Source organism: Euleptes europaea, chromosome 2 (genome assembly GCF_029931775.1).
Source record: "Euleptes europaea isolate rEulEur1 chromosome 2, rEulEur1.hap1, whole genome shotgun sequence".
Lineage (NCBI taxonomy): Eukaryota > Metazoa > Chordata > Lepidosauria > Squamata > Sphaerodactylidae > Euleptes > Euleptes europaea.
Genome location: NC_079313.1, coordinates 18,862,012 through 18,880,065, shown reverse-complemented (window position 1 = coordinate 18,880,065; position 18,054 = coordinate 18,862,012). Strand labels below are relative to the sequence as shown.

Genomic DNA, 18,054 nt, shown 5'->3' with positions numbered 1-18,054 from the left:
ATTTAGTTGTTTGTAACAGCATTACTTTGTGTCAAAATGGGGGAGAAAGCCACCTGGCCTCTTTCCTTCAGCAGGCCAGCTGAGGCAGTCAAGGCTCTTCATCCCACTGCGCTTGTGTCTGGCTACAGAACATCTCATTCATCCTTTGACCTTTTCCCTTTATTTAATAGATGGGCTGATGGCACACGATGGAACGGCCAGTCCTGATTTCTTCGGGGATTACCACCTTCAGAATGGAGACCTGGTCGGCCAGCATCCTTTCCCTGGCAGGTACGTCATTTTTTGGGGGAAAGCCCTCCCTACTTAAGAAGATTTACACATGACCCCTTTCATAGCCATTTGTCACATAAATGTCCAGGCATAAGGTTAAGTCAAACTCTGCTTTAAAGTATAGTCTGGGAACAAACTAACAAGACGAAAGCTTACCATTTTATCATGCTGCAACATCCAGGCTATTGTCCTTAAAAAACAACAACACTGCCATATAGAATCATAGAGTTGGAAGGGGCCTTACAGGCCATCTAGTCCAACCCCCTACTTAATGCAGGATCAGCCTAGAGCACCCCGACAAGTGTTTGTCCAGCCTCTGCTTAAAGACTGCCAGTGAGGGGGAGCTCGCCACCCCCCTAGGTATCTGATTCCACTGTCGAACAACTTTTACTGTAAAAAAATCTTTTGCTAACATCCAGCTGGTACCTTTCCACCCTCAAGTTAAACCCATTATTGCAAATCCTATCCTGTATCCCAGAATTTCTTCTCTCTCTATTGCTTCAGAGAAGAGAGAACAAGGAGAAAAACCACCCTCTCCCTCCCAATAAAACACACGCACATACACAAAACTGAGAATTGGGGGAAAGGGATGAGGGGGAGGAAGAGGCAAGGAGGAAAAGAGGGTAATATATTACCAAGGTGGGTGATAAGCTGAACATTGCAGGGCGTCCGTAAGACAGAAGTCCCATAGAGAGGAGCCGGCAAAGCCATTGCAGGGGTGTTCAGGTAATGGACGAAACCAGGTATATACAGCGCATAGACCTGCGCTAGTTCCTTTATGGGGGGGAAATGTCGTAGTTTGGAATGGGACAGGACTTTCCCAAGATCAGGGTTGGTCCAAGAAATAAAGTTTGAATTGGACTGGACAGTTTGAAGGTAACTGCCCCCAAAATTCAGCGGGAAGAGTGGAAATGACACGTCTTTCCACAAGGCGAGGCCATCGATGGGTGTTTTCAACATACTGACAAAGAACCTGAGGTTGAAAGGAAGGTAAATTGTCCTCTCACTGGCCCATCCTAGGTGGATCAGCTTGAACAATAGCTAGAGCAGTGGCGGACCGGGTCTAAAAATATCGGTGGCCAGGAGACAAAGGGGGCCCACCCACAACTATAAACTCTATCATTTAATTTTTATAAGAAATAAATAACATTTTCAAAAAATACATAAGTGGAAAAAGGATACAATTAATTTTTTTCCAAAATAAATGTATATTTTTTAGTTATTACAGTGTACATGTATTGTACATAGTACTGGCAGTATACGGTTGATACTAAATGTAAATACAGATTGTTATAACTGGATTTTAATTTTTTTAAATTTTAAATAAATGGTATTTTTTTAAATAGTTTGCTTGTACTGAACACTTTACACATTAACAGGTAGTTCAAAAGCATATTTCATGCAGTCCACTATATTAAGAGTAATCGTTTGGATTCACTAGATGATTGTGCGAATCTGTCAATAATTGCTTCTGCATCCAGTTCATCTAACAATTCCTTTTCAATGGATAGCAACATGTATGATTCCAAGTTCTCCTCCGACAGTGATTTTCTGAGCCTTGTATTTGTGATCTTTAGCTTTGAAAGTGTCCTCTCACATTGGACTTGAGTAACTGGTAGTGTGCAGATGACTTTATACAGTTCATAAAGGTCATCATATGCCTTGTCTTATTGTCTAATGTTTAAGGGGGGCCACTTCATCAGGGGCCCACAGGGCCCACTTGCCATCGGGCAAACTGACACCCTGGCCAGTCCGCCACTGAGCTAGAGTAGGGTTGATACTTTTCCCATCAACTGGAAATGGTTCACATTGCCATGATGAGGTATCTCGTGGAGCAAGGGATACGATTGTATTATGTATGCCTTGGGGCTGGGGGAGCTGCCTACGTGCTGGGATGAGCTCTGGGCACTGGAGCCGGATGCATTTTCTGAAACTTAGGCCAAGAAAATCCCCATTTCACCTTTAGGTTTTCCAAAGGGGGGGTGCCTTTCAGAAACAAATAAGAGAAAATTGGGAAATCAAATTGGGGTGTCTCAACTGAGGAGAAGAAAGGAGTCTTACAAAGCTGGCAATGAGGGCATGTTCTCGTACTCCTACCCAGAGAGAGTGGGTGATGGGAGGGCTTTGTTATTCTTGGTGTTGCAATGTAGCCAAATTATATTACATGATGTCTTACTCATTATGTAATCCCTGATTGGATGGGATCACACCGTGAAGTAAAAGCAATAAAAAGCAGTCTGTCAGGGCTTCATACACAGAAAAAGTGAGACACCATTAAGGTCAAGTTTTTTTCCAAGGAGCCTTTCCCATGCCTGGAAAGTTGACTTTTCATATTGAAAATCAAACCTCATGAAAATCCATCACAGCATTAGATTTATTTATCCTAGAGAAATGTATTGCTCTTCTAGTTTGACCAGCTCTCTGGTTTGATTCTGTTCTTGATCTGTATTGGCAACTTGCTTCTTTCTGATCATGTGGCAACTTTTCTGAAGGGGCTAAAAAGGTGAACGTCGATACCATGAACAATTAGATTGCCTTTTCCCACTCTGAGTGACAAGGGCATCTTGCAGCTCGGGTTATTCACGCCCACTGCTCGGGGAGGCAGGACTAAATTTTCAACTTCCTGTCTCCTAGGGCGGGAATAGCCCCAGCTTCCAGTTTCCCTCCTGCCTTGCCAGGGAGCAGTTGCGTACAGCAGAGCTGTTGTAAACTCATAGCTAGGATAGGGAAATTTCTTATGTATGTTACCTTTATATGTTACCTTTATTCGTCTAACCTTTAAAGTTCTCTATTTATCCTAAATCTCAAAAAAAAAAAAAAAAACCCTCTTCTGTCCCTTCCTCCTGTGGATTTTTTTCCTTTCATTCTGTTGTCCCCTTGGAAGCCATGGCTACTGCTGTTGCTTCCAGAGGGCGGGAGGAGGATGGCTATTTGTCTGAAACCGATCACGATCGCGCCCTGCGCCCAGCAGCACTCGGCCACAGAAAACCGAGCTGATGCGCAGATGGCCTCAGAAACACAGGAGCCTTCTGATCGCCGCACAGGCAATCCCTCGGAACGGCGGGAGCCGCCCGGAGAACCAGCCGAAGGTCGCCTCACCTCAAAGAAAGCCAATTCTAAGAAACATTATGGCGGCCGCACTAAAAAGAGCGGGAAACGGCTGCGCCCCCTGGTGTCTGACTCCGGTGCCGCAGCCACAGGAAAACGCAGCCGTTCCTCCAAAACTCCACCGAAGGGAGAGCCGGCTACGCGCTCAGATTACCCCCCCACTCATGATGACGTCGGAGGGTAATGTAGCCCCCCACGGGCAGAGCGTGGGGAGGGAGACCAGCGAATATTGAGGATGTCTCAGTCATGATCAGGCAAGCCCTAGCATTCCAAAGGCAACCTTTTCCGAGCCCCTCTAATGCTGACTCGGCGTCCGCGTCCAATATTTCTCCAGTTGCGTGTTGCTCCCATACCGATACCTCTGTTCCCTGGCCCACCAAGGCTGCCATGAAATCAGCAGCCCAAGCAACCTTATTCAAGCAGGGTTCGCTTTATTCATCAGACGGCAATGTCAGAGAAGAGGGGGAATACTATTCTGATGCCGAAGAGGGCCACCAAGAGGCGGAAAGCCAACCCAGGCTTTTTCTTGCTGATGATTTCCAGTTTCTGTTGTCCAAGCCGCTGATAGCTCTGGATCTAACAGAGGAGGCTGAGACAGTAGAAGAACCTAAACCACAGGTCTGGCCAAAGGGCACCAAAGCATATTTCCATAGAAAGGGTCAGTTAACCAAGAAGGTTCCACTACCTGAACATTTTCATGATATTATCACTTCTGAGTGGGACATACCCACAATTAACAAACAATTCCCCTCAGCAGTTAAAAAGCTTTATGACATGTCTTCTTCTGCTAGAGAGTTCTTCCAGCTGCCAGTGGTGGATGCCCCTGTGGCTGCGCTATAAACTTCTGACTTCGTAGCCGAGGACAGTGCCGGGTCCATTAGAGATCAGTTGGATCGCAAGTTGGAGTTTCTGTCACGTAAGGTACATGAAACCTCCATCCTCAGTCTCCATCCTTGTGACTTACGGCGCCCATTATAGCCAGGGCATCGATCACCTGGACCAAGAAGCTTGCCAAGCTCCTAGAGGGAGCGGACAGCAAGGTAGTAGAGGGCGTGGACAGGATTCTTAAGGCATCATCCTTCCTAGCCGATGCGTCTCTAGATGCCAATTCCTTCATGACATCCATAGATTTGCAAGAGGCTTACCTCCACGTGCCCATACACCCCTCCCTTCTGCGGTTCCTCAGGTTCGTATATGTGAACTTCCACCTCCAGTTCAGGGCCCTCCCTTTTGGCCTAGGTTCAGCCCCAAGGGTCTTTTCCAAGGTTTTGGTAACCCTAGTGGCATCACTGCGAAGGGAGGGCATCCAGCTGCATCCTTACCTAGACGACCTGCTGATTTGCGCTCCGTCCAGGCAAACATCCAAAACACACACTTCCCGAGTGATGCAAGTTCTGGAGGAGCACGGTACCTCCTAAACCAGGAAAAAAGTCAGCTGGAGCCTTCTCAATGCATCTCCCACCTGGGGTTCACCATAGACACCACCATAGACACCATCTTTCTTCGCAAGAAGAAGGTCCAAAAGATTGCCCTTATGGCAAAAAACACCGCCAGATCCCCTCAGGCACACCTCATGTCACTGGCTCACCTACAGGGACTCATGATTTCCTGCATACCAGCAGTACCTTGGGCACGCTTCCATGCCAGACCCCTGCAGTGGATGCTCCGCCCCCATCAGATGTGCATCGCGCTCAAAAGAGACAAGTGGGTACACATAGAACCAATAGTACTCAAGAGCCTCCTATGGTGGTCTCAGCCCAAAAATCTCAGAAAGGGAGTAATTTTTATTCTTCCAGAACCTGTCCAAATCTTCACAGATGCCAGTCTGGAAGGATGGGGTGCTACTACAGAAGACTCCTTTGTACAGGGAACCTGGTCTCTGGCAGAAAAGAAACAGCACATCAACCTGCTAGAGCTGAGAGCCATCCATCTGACGCTACTACACTTCCAGCAGTCTCTGTCAAACAGGCACGTCCTCGTCAGGACGGACAACGTGGCGCCCAAGGCCCACCTCAACAAACAGGGTGGTTCCAGATCCACAACGCTACATCAAGATGCCCAAAAGATTCTCAGCTGGTTGGAAAGAAATCTCCTGGCACTACGGGCCGAGCACATCCGGGGCAATCTAAACATTCAGGCAGACTGGCTCAGTCAACGCACAATCGATGAAGGAGGGTGGACCTTGTGCCCCCAAGTCTTCAAGATGCTGCTAGCCAGATACGGAAATCTGCAGGTGGATCTGTTCGCCTCCATCCAGAACCACAAGCTGCCTTGCTTCTACACCCGCTTCTACCATGCTTAAATGGAAAAGATGGATGCTCTGACATCTCATTGGCCTCCGGGAACCCTATACGCCTTCCCCCCCCTCCCCACCCTGCAAAAGGTCATCAGAAAAATATGATTGGAGGGAGTGACAGTAATTCTGATCGCACCAGATTGTCCAAGAAGACCGTGGTACGCAGCCTTAACAGCGATGGTGATACAACAACCGTGGAGACTGCCCATCCTTCCCAACATGCTTCAACGGGGACCGCTTCAACATCCCAATCCCGAATGGTTCAGACTGACCGCTTGGCCATGAAAGACAATGTATGATTGGTTCTCGGTGCAATTAAATATATTAAAATCATTAAACACCTCTATGATCTTTCTTGACGTAGAAAAAGCATTTGACAACGTTTCTTGGCATTTTATTTTAAAGACATTAGAGCAAATGGGTTGTGGAGACACCTTCCTCAAAGTATTTAACACAATTTATTCAGCTCAAAAGGCTCGTCTCTTAGTTAATGGTTGTCTGTCAACAGAATTTAACATTGCAAAAGGCACCAGACAAGGCTGCCCACTCTCACCGCTTCTTTTTAATTTATCGATGGAGGTCTTAGTGAACTGTATAAGAAATGATTCTAACATCAAGGGTCTTAAATCTGGAAATGAATAAGACAAAATCAAAAGTTATGCAGATGATGTGGTACTAATTTGCCAAAACCCAACTGAAACTGTTCCATTTGTACAACAACACATCAGGGAATTTGCAATGTATTCGGGTTATAGATTGAATAAGGCAAAAACGAAGATAATGACATTTAATACCACAAACAATGAAGACAAGCTCATCAATGAAATCACCGGATGCCAAATAACGAAAGACTCGCTTAAATGCTTAGGTATTAACATATCTTCACAAAATAAGACACTTTTTAGAATGAACTATGCAAAAATCTGGGGTGAAATAGAAAAAGATCTAAGCTGCTGGTCAAAGATGAACATTTCCTGGTTAGGAAGAATATCTACAATAAAGATGAATGTACTTCCAAGATTGAATTTTTTATTTCAGTTTTTGCCAATACACCTATCTGACAAGACAATAGATAACTGGCAGAAAAGAATAAATCGATTTGTATGGAATGGCAGGAAGTCAAGAATCAGATTTAAAGTATTACAAGATGAAAAGAAAAGAGGAGGACTAGCGTTGCCGAACTTTAAATTATACTACCTTGCTGCTTGCCTAACCTGGATTACAGACTGGATCAAATATCCCAACAGCAGAAATATCACCCTGGAAAAAGCAGATCTCATGCAAGGTTTTCATAAAGTCTTATGGAACCCTTCACTAGTACCACAATCAGGTAAAACTCCCGAAGATTGTGATGTCAAACCAGCTATTTTAAAAATCTGGAAAAGATACAAAAGGAGGATTAGTCCTTCACTGCCATCTATAATGTCTCTGATCGAAGCATACCATGATGATATCAACTTAAAAATTACATCGCTGATAACATATCGTAACATGGTGGATTCTACAGGAGAGATTAAAAGTTTATTAACACATCAAGGTAACCTCCAAAAATTAAACTGGATGACATATCTTCAACTGAGATCCAATTTAAAAAAAGATTGTCTGCAATCTGGAGCATTCCGAGAATTAACTGAATTTGAGTTGGCAATAACTAAGATTGAAGACCATCTACTAGGAAAAATTTATAAATTATTACTGAAATACGATACAGAAGAAGAACAAGTAAAGATTAATATGATTAAGTGGATGCAAAACTTTGGTGAGATGGTTATGATGGAAACTTGGGGGAAAACTTTGTACCTCTGAATTAAAATATACCACGAATCAAGAAGTGAAAGAAAATGGTACAAAACATTCTATAGATGGTATATGACGCCCAACATGATTTCCAAGATGACCTCTTCTGGGGAAAAAGGTGTATGAAAATGTCAGGAGACAGACGGTTCTTATTTTCATGTTTGGTGGACTTGTCCCAGATTACAAAAGTATTGGAAGAAGATTCAACGAGAACTACAGATACTAACCAGAATTAAAATAACATTGGACCCTAAATATTACTTAATCAGTATATTACCACCTGATCTACCAAAGAGACTTAAAGATGTTTTTAAATATGCCACTACTGCTGCAAGGATAGTATTGGCAAGAACTTTGAAACAAACACAAATTCCTGATATAGAAGAATGGAAAGATAAAATGCTTGAATATGCTAATATGGCCAGAATGACCTTTATGGCAAATCCTATTTACAATGAAACCATAGAACAGTTCAGTGAGAAAGTGGAACCATTTTACACTTATGTCAACAGATTGATTATTATTATAACACAAAAGCTAGAAAAAATATTTAGACAAACATATGTGACTTACATAAAGTCTATTTATTTGGTTGATTTCTATGGTGAATTTTTTAAGAAATGCTAATCATTTAATATATATAAGAAGATAAAATGATCAACATATATATCTTAAGAAGTATAAATATTTATTTAGTTAAACATAAACATATTGGACTGTTAATTTGCTTGTTAAATAATTCTACAAATCTGACTCAGTTTATATATTTATATATTTGGAAAAATTCTTTTTCTATATTGGATGATCTCCTTTCCCTCCTTCCCTTTTTTTTCTTCTGTATCCCCTCATTAAAATAAAAAAAATTGATAAAACAAACAAACAGCGATGGCGATACAACAACCGTGGAGACTGCCCATCCTTCTCAACATGCTTCAACAGGGACCGCTTCAACATCCCAATCCCGAATGATTCAGACTAACCGCTTGGCCATTAAGCAGCAAAAACGGACAGCTCTAGGTTTGAGCCAAGAAGTGGTTGATACTATTCTGCAGGCCAGGAAGCCATCCACCAGAAGGATCTATGACTATACCTGGAAGACCTTCGCCAGATGGTGCTGTAGAAAAGGTCAAGACCCACTACACATCGATCTTCCCCACTTCTTAGCCTTCCTACATGACGGGGTAAAACAAAAGCTCCAGCCTGCCACACTACGCAAACAGGTGGCTGCCATATCTACAGTCATTACATCATTAGACGGCTTCACCTTATCAGGGCACCCACAGGTGAAAGCCTTCCTCAAAGGGGTCACCCAAACCAACCCACCAGCAGTACACAGATTTCCAGCCTGGAGACTCAACGTCATGCTGACGGCCTTGACCAAACCACCGTTTGAACCGTTACGGGAGATCCCACTCCGCTTGCTGTCCATGAAGGTCCTATTCCTCATCGCCATCACTTCGGCAAGGAGGATATCAGAGATAGGGGACTTTGGGAACATTTTGGCCTGCCGTGGGCAGGGTTAACTGTAAAACTTGCAGATGTTCTTGCGTCTGAAGAACCAGTAGGGAGCTACCAATCAGTCACCAGATTCGGGGGCTGCAGGGACACAGCTCCTTGCAAGGGAGACCAGGCCCGCCTGCCCGCTGCGAAAGGCCCCCAAAGGCCGGGCCGCCACCTGCGGCGCCTCCCCCGCTCGGCCAAGAGGAGCCGCCGCCGCCGCCCCGGTTCTGTCCAGCGCGCAGCCCAGCCGAGCGGCCTGCGAACCGGCGCCGGGGAGCTGGAGCGGCCCGTGCGGGGGGGGGGGCGTGCTGCGGTGGCAGCCGGCGGGACCTGTGCCCAAGCAGCCGCGCACCACTTCGCCCTTGCAACGCTGCCTTCTTACTCCTCCTCCCAGAGGCTCCTGGCCCAGCCTGGGCTCCGTTGAAGCTGCCAGAGAAACACAGCGCAGCGCGGCCCTCTCTGAAGCCGCAGCGTGCAGGAACGCTGCGACCCCTTTAAACCCCCTCTCGCCATCGGCAAGAGGAGGTGGGCGGGAGTGAGGGAGGGAGGAAGACTCTTGCCCCAAGCGGGGAAGGCGAAGCGTCCCTGCACGCGTCCCTGCACAGCAGTTTAAACCTCTCTCGCCCGCCGTGGAGGGAGGGAGGGAGGGAGGGGGGGGGAAGAAGAGGAAAAAGCCAGTCGCTCCCTCCCGGGGGCGGAGCATTCACGTGGGAGCCGATCAGGTGGAGGACTTTTGTGGACTTGGGGGAGGTGGGAAGGCTGAAGCCCGGTCGCAGGGAGCCGGCTGTGTGTGTGTGTGTGTGTGTGAAGGCTTTTCTCTCTTTTCTTCCTTTTTCTGTCACTCTCCTATTCTTTCTCTCCTCTTTTTCTGTCTCTTTCCCCCCCTCTTTCTCTATTTTTTCTCTTTCCTTTTCTCTCTCCTTTCTTTCTTTCTTTCTTTCTTTCTTTCTTTCTTTCTTTCTTTCTTTCTTTCTTTCTTTCTTTCTTTCTCTCGCTTTCTTTCTCTCGCTTTCTTTCTCTCGCTTTCTTTCTCTCGCTTTCTTTCTCCCGCTTTCTTTCTCCCGCTTTCTCTCTCTCGCTTTCTCTCTCTCGCTTTCTCTCTCGCTTTCTCTCTCTCTTTCTCTCTCTCTCTCTCGCTTTCTCTCTCTTTCTCTCTCTTTCTCTCTCTCTCTCTTTCTCTCTCTCTTTCTCTCTCTCTTTCTCTCTCTCTTTCTCTCTCTCTCTCTTTCCTTCTTTCCCTGCTTCCTTTCTTCCTTCTTTCTGTCCTTCATTCCTTCCTTGCTTCTTTCCTTGCTTCTTTCCTTCCTTCTTTCCCTGCTTCCTTCCTTCATTCTTTCTGTCCTTCATTCTTTCCTTCTTTCCTTGCTTCTTTCTTTCCTTCTTTCTTTCTTTCTTTCTTTCTTTCTTTCTTTCTTTCTTTCTTTCTTTCTTTCTTTCTTTCTTTCTTTCTTTCTTTCTTTCTTATGTTCTTATCCCTCTTCTTTCAGTGTAACTTCAGTGACAGAAGAGGGAGGAGAGGGTAAATTCACCCCCTTCACCCTCTTCCCACTGCAACCTCCTGACCTGCATGGCTGTCAGTCCATGAGGGTTCTGCAACCCCAGGACTTCTGAGGGAAGGAGAACATGGGAGATATCCGCACCAATGGATCACTGGCTCCAACCCCTAACATGTGGCACAGAAGTTACCGGTGTAATACCTTTCCAGAATACTTCCCCTGACCCTGTTTTGATATATTGTAGGTCTTCAGAGGATTTAGTTAAAATGTGGAAGAACTAAATTCCCCACAGTAGAATATTTGCTTGATGAACTTGGATGTAGATGTTTGCAAAGCAGCTTCTGGAATCAGAGAGTGTGCCTCACACTGGCATATTTCAGTGAAGAAGAAGAGGAAGAGTTGGTTTTTATATGCTGACTTTCTCTACTACTTAAGGGAGACCCAAATCACCTTCCCCTCCCCACAACAGACACCCTGTGTGGTAGATGGGGCGGAGAGAGCTGTGACTAGCCCAAGGTCACCCTTCTGGTTTCATGTGTAGGGGTGGGGAAACAGATCCAGTTCACCAGATTAGCGTCTGCCGCTCCTGTGGAGGAGTGGGGAATCGAACCTGGTTCTCCAGATCAGAGTCCACTGCTCCACACCACCGCTCTTAACCACTACACTGTTCTGGCTCTTAAGCATATGGCCCATCCAGATGATAGGATTCAGTATGCAGTAATACAACTTGATCAACGGGGTCTCCCTTGGCTGCATATTCTTAATGAAAAATTGTGATGACTGTGATCTAGGTCTTTTGTTTAATCTTGTCTCTTTGCCAATAGAAGCCCTTCTCTTTTCAGCTGCAGAAGGACAGCATGTCCTCAGGCTAAATTACCCTTGGTTTGCAGGGCTTTGAATTACAAACTTCTGCTTAAAAGATGAAGGCATCTGGAAAAGTAATTTTTTTCAGTTACAGCTGGTGGTTAAGGCAAAAGTTAGATTGAAAGACTCTGAACAAAACTGTATTTTTTAATTCCAATCAAAAAGTGCTTCTGTTAATCCTTAGCCAAAATGCTGGGGAGGGGGCTGTTTGGAGAAGTTCTTTCAACATTGTGAGGAATATCCTTTCCCACATTTGCATACTTTTTGAGGACACGTGAAATGGGTTTTTTCCTTCTATTTGCAACAGCCATTTTAAAGGAGGTGCCCTACTGGGCAGTGAAGTCCTTCCCCTTCCCCGTTTGCCAAGAAGGAGCAGAGATCAAGCTGGGTAATGTTTGGCACACAGATGATTTTTTTTCAATTCAATTTTATTAATGTTTTAGTCACAGACCTTAACAATGTTCAGATTAAAACCATACAAAATGTATAACCCACAACACCCAGAGTTACATGAATAAAATTTTAAAATGTTACAGACAGCCACATATTGGTTACTGAATTGAATGTTATAGTTCTCCTAAATTATTCTTTCTGTGTCTAATTTCGGAGTCTAATTTTCAACAAATTTCTTCCTTAGCTTAGAGGCTAACATGATATAAAAGGCCACACTAAGCTTGATCTTTGAATAAACGTCTGCCATTAAAAATATAACTCGGCCCTCAACTGTATCTAATACATCTGGGATATGCAGGGTTAATTTAAAACGAATGGAGTTGTAAAATGGGCAACTAAACAAAATATGTGGGAGATCCTCTATTGAACCTGAGGAGCAGGGACATAGCCTTAGATTATATCTACCATGGGTGAATGCTGAAGGCATCGTTTGAAATCGTGCCGTAGTAAATGCTCTCAACCCTGGATCCAAAAGTTCCATTAAATAATTTGAAAAGAACTTATTTGATTTGAATAACGGATACCATGGGGAGAACTTGGACTTTTGTATTAGGCACATATCATTATCAGTTTCTTTGTCAGCAGTCCATTTTTTGATATCTTTTGGGTCCCATGTGTTTAAGATTTCTAGCAAAGGCAAATTATACAATTGTAGGATGGGTATAAGGACCTTATCCCAATGGTTTTCCTTTGAATAGAACATATAGCTGTAATACATCAATTTTGAGTTAGTCGATTTTCTCAGTTTTAGGTAAAGAAGTAAAATTCTTAAATGGGCTCTCATGGCAACTGACGGCAAGCCTTCCTCCACTCTAAGGAATGCTGCAGGCATCCCTTGAGGCAAACCCAAGATCTTCCTAATAAAACTATTTTGGATTTTCTCCAAATCGTGCAATATTTTTGGTTTTTGCCGCCAGATCTCAATTCCATATAACAACTGTGGCATTACTTTCCCCACAAAAGCTTTAATTACTGGGGCAACCATACAGCCTCCTCTAGAATAGTAGAATTTTAAAATGGCACCCATAGTTCGACGTGCTGACAGAATAGCAGATTTACATTGCATTTGCCATGACAATGTAGGTTGGAAAATTATGCCTAAGTATTTAAAAAGCTGGTCCTGTCCTACTTTTTGGTTTGCTGTTGTCCAACTGTGACCAATCCTACGGTTGGCAAAAATAACTATTTTAGTTTTGTTGTAGTTAATCTTTAGGGATTCCCTGTTGCAGTATTCAACAGGTGTTTCCAGCCTTTCCTTTAGCCCAGTTTTCGTGAGGGGCAAAATAGCCATATCATTGGCATATAATAAGGTTATTTTCCTTCCAGCCAAAACGGGGGGGAAATGTGTTAATGCATTCATCTTTTGCAATATATAATTAATACAAAAATTGAAGAAGAGGAGCTAGCATGCAACCCTGTTTCACTCCTTTCGTTAGGGGAATTGGTTCTGTTAAACTTCCAGTTCCTTCCACTCTAACTCTAGCTATGAGGTCTGTATGCAACTCCCTTAGAGGTATCCGCCAACTTCTGCCAAAGCCTATTTCGGTCGATCAAAAATGATTTTATTTCCCCTTTACAATGAAGACTCTTCTTTCATCAGGGGCACTGAACACATTATTGAACACATGAACATGCGAAGCTGCCTTATACTGAATCAGACCCTTGATCCATCCCAGTCAGTATTGTCTACTCAGATTCTCCAGGGTCTCAGGCAGAGGTCTTTCACATCACCTACTTGCCTAGTCCCTTTAACTGGAGATACCGGGGATTGAACCTGGGGCCTTCTGCATGCCAAGCAGAGGCTCTACCACTGAGCCACAGCCCCTCCCCATCACTCTTCACAAATGATAGGTTTCACACCGAAAAATTGGACTCCGTTAAAAAATGCACTCATTCACTTAGCTAGCCCTTTCCCATAGCCATTCTATCTTTTGGAAATTATGAGTAAAAATTGTTTTAAATGTGTACATATTAAGAATTAGGATTATTTTTGGAAGAATCTTAAGGACTTTTGCATTGTCCATTTTTTTAAGGGATTGAGCACCTAACATGACTCCAGCTTTCCTTGTCCCACGGTCCCCTATTACATGTCTAATAGCAGGGGTCCCCAACCGTTATGAACCTGTGGGCCCCTTTGGAAATCTCTCACAGTGTGGTGGGCGCAGCCACAAAATGGCTGCCATAAAATGGTTGCTGTAGGAGGTATTTGCCGGCCTTTTGACCGTAATGAATTATTCTCTTCTGTTCTGCTGTAGGAGGTGGAGCCAGCCACAAAAAGGCTGCCACAGCTTACCTTTAGTCCCACGGTGGAGATCCTTGTGCTGAAGCCTTGTTGGGCAAAAGCCCCCCCGGCTCCGCCCACTTTCTAATACCACTAGGTGGGGTGTCAGGAAAGGTATTGGCAGGCACCACATTGGGGACCCTTGACTTATAGCGATTTTCTAGTCATCTGCACTGCGGACAAAGCATTCTTGCAGGTCCAGTAGGTTGGGAAGGCAATAAACAGCCATTGGCGCAAGGGGAAAGTATTTAATATTTGAATCGCCCTTACACGTTTCGCATACGCTTCCTCAGGGGGATGTTTCTTAACTCAAACATCCCATTGTTTCATTGCTTGCTTGCCTTCGTTGGTGCCAGTGTGGTGTGGTGGTTAAGAGCAGTGGTTTGGAGCGGTGGACTCTGATCTGGAGAACCGGGTTTGATTCCCCACTCCTCCACGTGAGTGGCGGAGGCTAATCTGGTGAACTGGATTTGTTTCCCCACTCCTACACATGAAGCCAGCTGGGTGACCTTGGCCTAGTCACAGCTCTATTAAGAGCTCTCTCAGCCCCACCTACTTCACAAGGTGTTTGTTGTGGGGAGGGGAAGGGAAGGTGATTGTAAGCCGGTTTGATTCTGCCTTAAGTGGTAGAGAAAGTCGGCATATAAAAACCAACTCTTCTTCTTCGTTTGGTTTGGTGCAGCCCTCTTTTCTTTTGTTTGATTACCAGTGGATTGGGAGCCATCTGTCCACCAGAAAGATGCCGTCAGCACAGAAGTCTTCCTTGGCCACATATTTCCTCTTTTGTGGTGGTTGTCCCTTGCCCCTAAAATGCCAATGTGTGCATGCTGCAAGCTTCCTATGCAGACTTACTCTAGAGACATTCGTACAGATTGTAAAATGTTTAAAAACAGCCTTTAGTCATGCGGTGCATAACGTTTCGTGGAGAGGAGGGACTTGGGCACTTACCATTTTTGCTTCTTCAAAAAGCTTTTACTCTATTTATGGGAATGCTCCCCAGATGTACAAATGGGCCCACTTGAAACAGAGGTACGCTGTTACAGAGCCTAAGCTTAAATCTAGTTGGGCCGGCACACGTGTGTTTAGAGTGGGACCTGCCAACAGTTGGATAGCCACAGGTTGATATTGCAATCATAGAATCATAGAGTTGGAAGGGACCACCAGGGTCATCTAGTCCAACTCCCTGCACAATGCAGGAAATTCCAACCCCCGCCCCACACACACACCCAGTAACCCGTACTCCATGCCCAGAAGATAGCCAAGGTGCCCTACCTTTCATCATCTGCCTAAGGTCATAGAATCAGCATTGCTGACTGATGGCCATCTAGCCTTTTCTTAAAAACCTCCAGGGAAGGAGAGCTCACCACCTCCCGAGGAAGCCTGTTCCACTGAGGAACCGCTCTAGCTGTCAGAAATTTCTTCCTAATGTCTAGACAGAAACTCTTTTGATTTAATTTCAACCCGTTGGTTCTGGTCCGACCTTCTGGAGCAACAGAAAACAACTCAGCACCCTCCTCTATATGACAGTCTTTCAAGTACTTGAAGATGATTACAGTCATGATACTGGACTGTTGTTGAGATGCAATACAGTAATTCCATTGCAGGCAAATACATTAATCAATTGTATAGGAATGGGGTATTGAACTGAGGCTCTTCCACAAGTTTTAGGTATGATTTACCCGCCTCTCTCTTTCTGGGAATACTTTCTTGACGTGCTTGTCCATGGGGCTCTTCATAAGATGAGCCTGCCTAATTGGAAACATACATTGCTGCAGATAGTCTGCTCCAGGTACTGAACCGAGGGGAAGAGGCTACTCTGACAGAGCAGTGAATCCCAGTTTTCAGACATGTGGCGTTGCAGTTTTGAACTCCTTGGTGCCAGGAGCTGGGGTTTCCTGATGCTTGGAGTTAATGTAAAATGCATTAGCGCTCCGAGGTACGGGAAACAGAATTGCTGGTCCCCTGAGCTCTCGGGTTCAACTCTCCCACCTCCCCAAATCTGTCGGAAGGTAAAAATCATACTTGATAGGAAAACTAATTAAAAATAATAACAGATAGTCAGAGTTATTTTATGTATTATACAGTGTGCATGTAATCCATTCCGTAACATAATTCTCGGGCATTTTTATGTTTAGCTTTAAAATCTAATAAGAACCGTATGTTTCTCCAGTTGGGCTTCAGGATTTCTATTTCAGAAACTACTTTCATTTTTTGCAGAACAGTTGTTACGGTAACTTAATCAGAAGACATCTCTCCCTGCCTCCCTGTTTTTTTCTAGGTCTGTGGATAATAATGCATTTTATTTTCTGTCACTGCTTTCTTTTGAGTTAATGGCAGAGTTATACAAATGGAAGGAGTTAATGAAATACACTTCTTGTTTGGGTAGTTGATTGTAGGGGCTGTGTAACAGGGTGAGAATGGTTCTGCTCCCCATCCCCAATCGCCTCTCCCCAAAATTCCAGCTTCCAGTGGACTCCTTCCCTTCCCTCTTACCCCTAAACAATCTTCTTTCCTTTCAATCGTGCCCCCAGGCATAGTTCATTATTAGGGTTGCCAGCTCTGGGTTGGGAAATACCTGAGATTTTGGGGGTGGAGCTTAAGGAGGGGAGAGACTTCAATGGGGTACAATGCCATAGAGTCCACCTTCCAAAGCAGTCATTTTCTCCAGGGGAACTGATCTCTCTCCTGGAGATCAGTTGTAATAGCGGGAGATCTCCAGCCACCACCTGGAGGTTGGCAACTATTCATGATACATTTTCCCCTCAAGGTAATGCTTCTATACCCTGACCTGGATAGACTAGGCTAGCCTGATCTCGTCAGATCTCAGAAGCTAAGCAGGGTCGGCCCTGGTTAGTATTTGGATGGGAGACCTCCAAGGAATAGCAGAGTTGTGATGTGGAGGAAGGCAATGGCAAACCACCACCTCCAAATGTCTCTTGCCTTGAAAACCCTACGGGATTGCCATAAGTCAGCTGTGATTTGATGCTAAAAAAAGCTTCTATATTTCTCCAATATTTCATGTATCTTATTGCTGGGGAAACTTTATTTACTTCCCCCAAATTATAGCTTGTAATCATGAGTACTATGTAGACTGACCTTACAAGCATCATGGGCAGCTATTGGCTAATGCGAATGACATCACAAGTGACCTGTGAAATGGTTCTTCTCCCCTCATTCATGGGTATGCCATTTTGTGTAATCTTTGAAACCTTTCTCTTTGTTTCTTATTTTTAAAAAAAATTGTAGAAGAAATTTGTGGGGAAGAGAATGCCTTATCATTGGGAAATATATAGAAATCAAAGATGGCACCAGTTGTTTAGTTCACCTACCTATAAACCCAGAAACAGGTTAACAGTTACAATTACTTGTATAACTACAGACAGACCAATAAAAAAGTGAGAGGGAGGAAATGAAATATTTAAGAAGCTAAATGCTCCCCTGCTATACTTATGAAGTGGTGTCACTGAAATTCATGTTTATGTGGCTCAGAATACAATTTTCTCCAGCTTATAATGTTCAGTTGCATAGTAAATCTCTTATCAATGTTCGCAAGAATTTCATTGCTAACTTGGAATGTAAACTGGGATTCTGGGTCTTCTGTGGAGATCAGCAGGGAATACCTGCTGAGGAAGAATAGTCTAACAGAGCGGTTCCTCAGTGGAACAAGCTTCCTCGGCAGGTGGTGAGCTCTCCTTCCCTTTTAAGGTTTTTAAGAAGAGGTTAGATGGCCATCTGTCAGCAATGCTGAGTCTATGACCTTAGGCAGATCATGAATTTCCTGCATTGTGCAGGGGGTTGGACTAGATGACCCTGGTGGTGCCTTCAAACTCTATGATTCTGTAACATTTCAGAAGATGCCTGAGTACTTGAAAAATATGTCTGGCACACTGGAAATTACATCTCTCTGTGGTTTTGTCCGGAGCTTACCGCAGGGACCATACAACACCTGTTTGACCAATTACATTGGTTGTCCATTTGTTTCTGAACCA

At 44.3% G+C, this 18,054-nt stretch overlaps 1 protein-coding gene across 2 annotated transcripts in view; it reads left to right on the top strand.

Annotated features, from left to right (window-relative positions):
- The window catches only part of KIFAP3 (kinesin associated protein 3), a 94,053-nt gene that overhangs the window by 51,820 nt on the left and 24,179 nt on the right, over positions 1-18,054 (top strand). For both annotated transcript variants that reach the window (XM_056845062.1, XM_056845063.1), the window contains exon 19: positions 171-270. In XM_056845062.1, the coding sequence (XP_056701040.1) occupies positions 171-270 (100 nt within the window). The remainder of the gene's footprint in view (positions 1-170; positions 271-18,054) is intronic.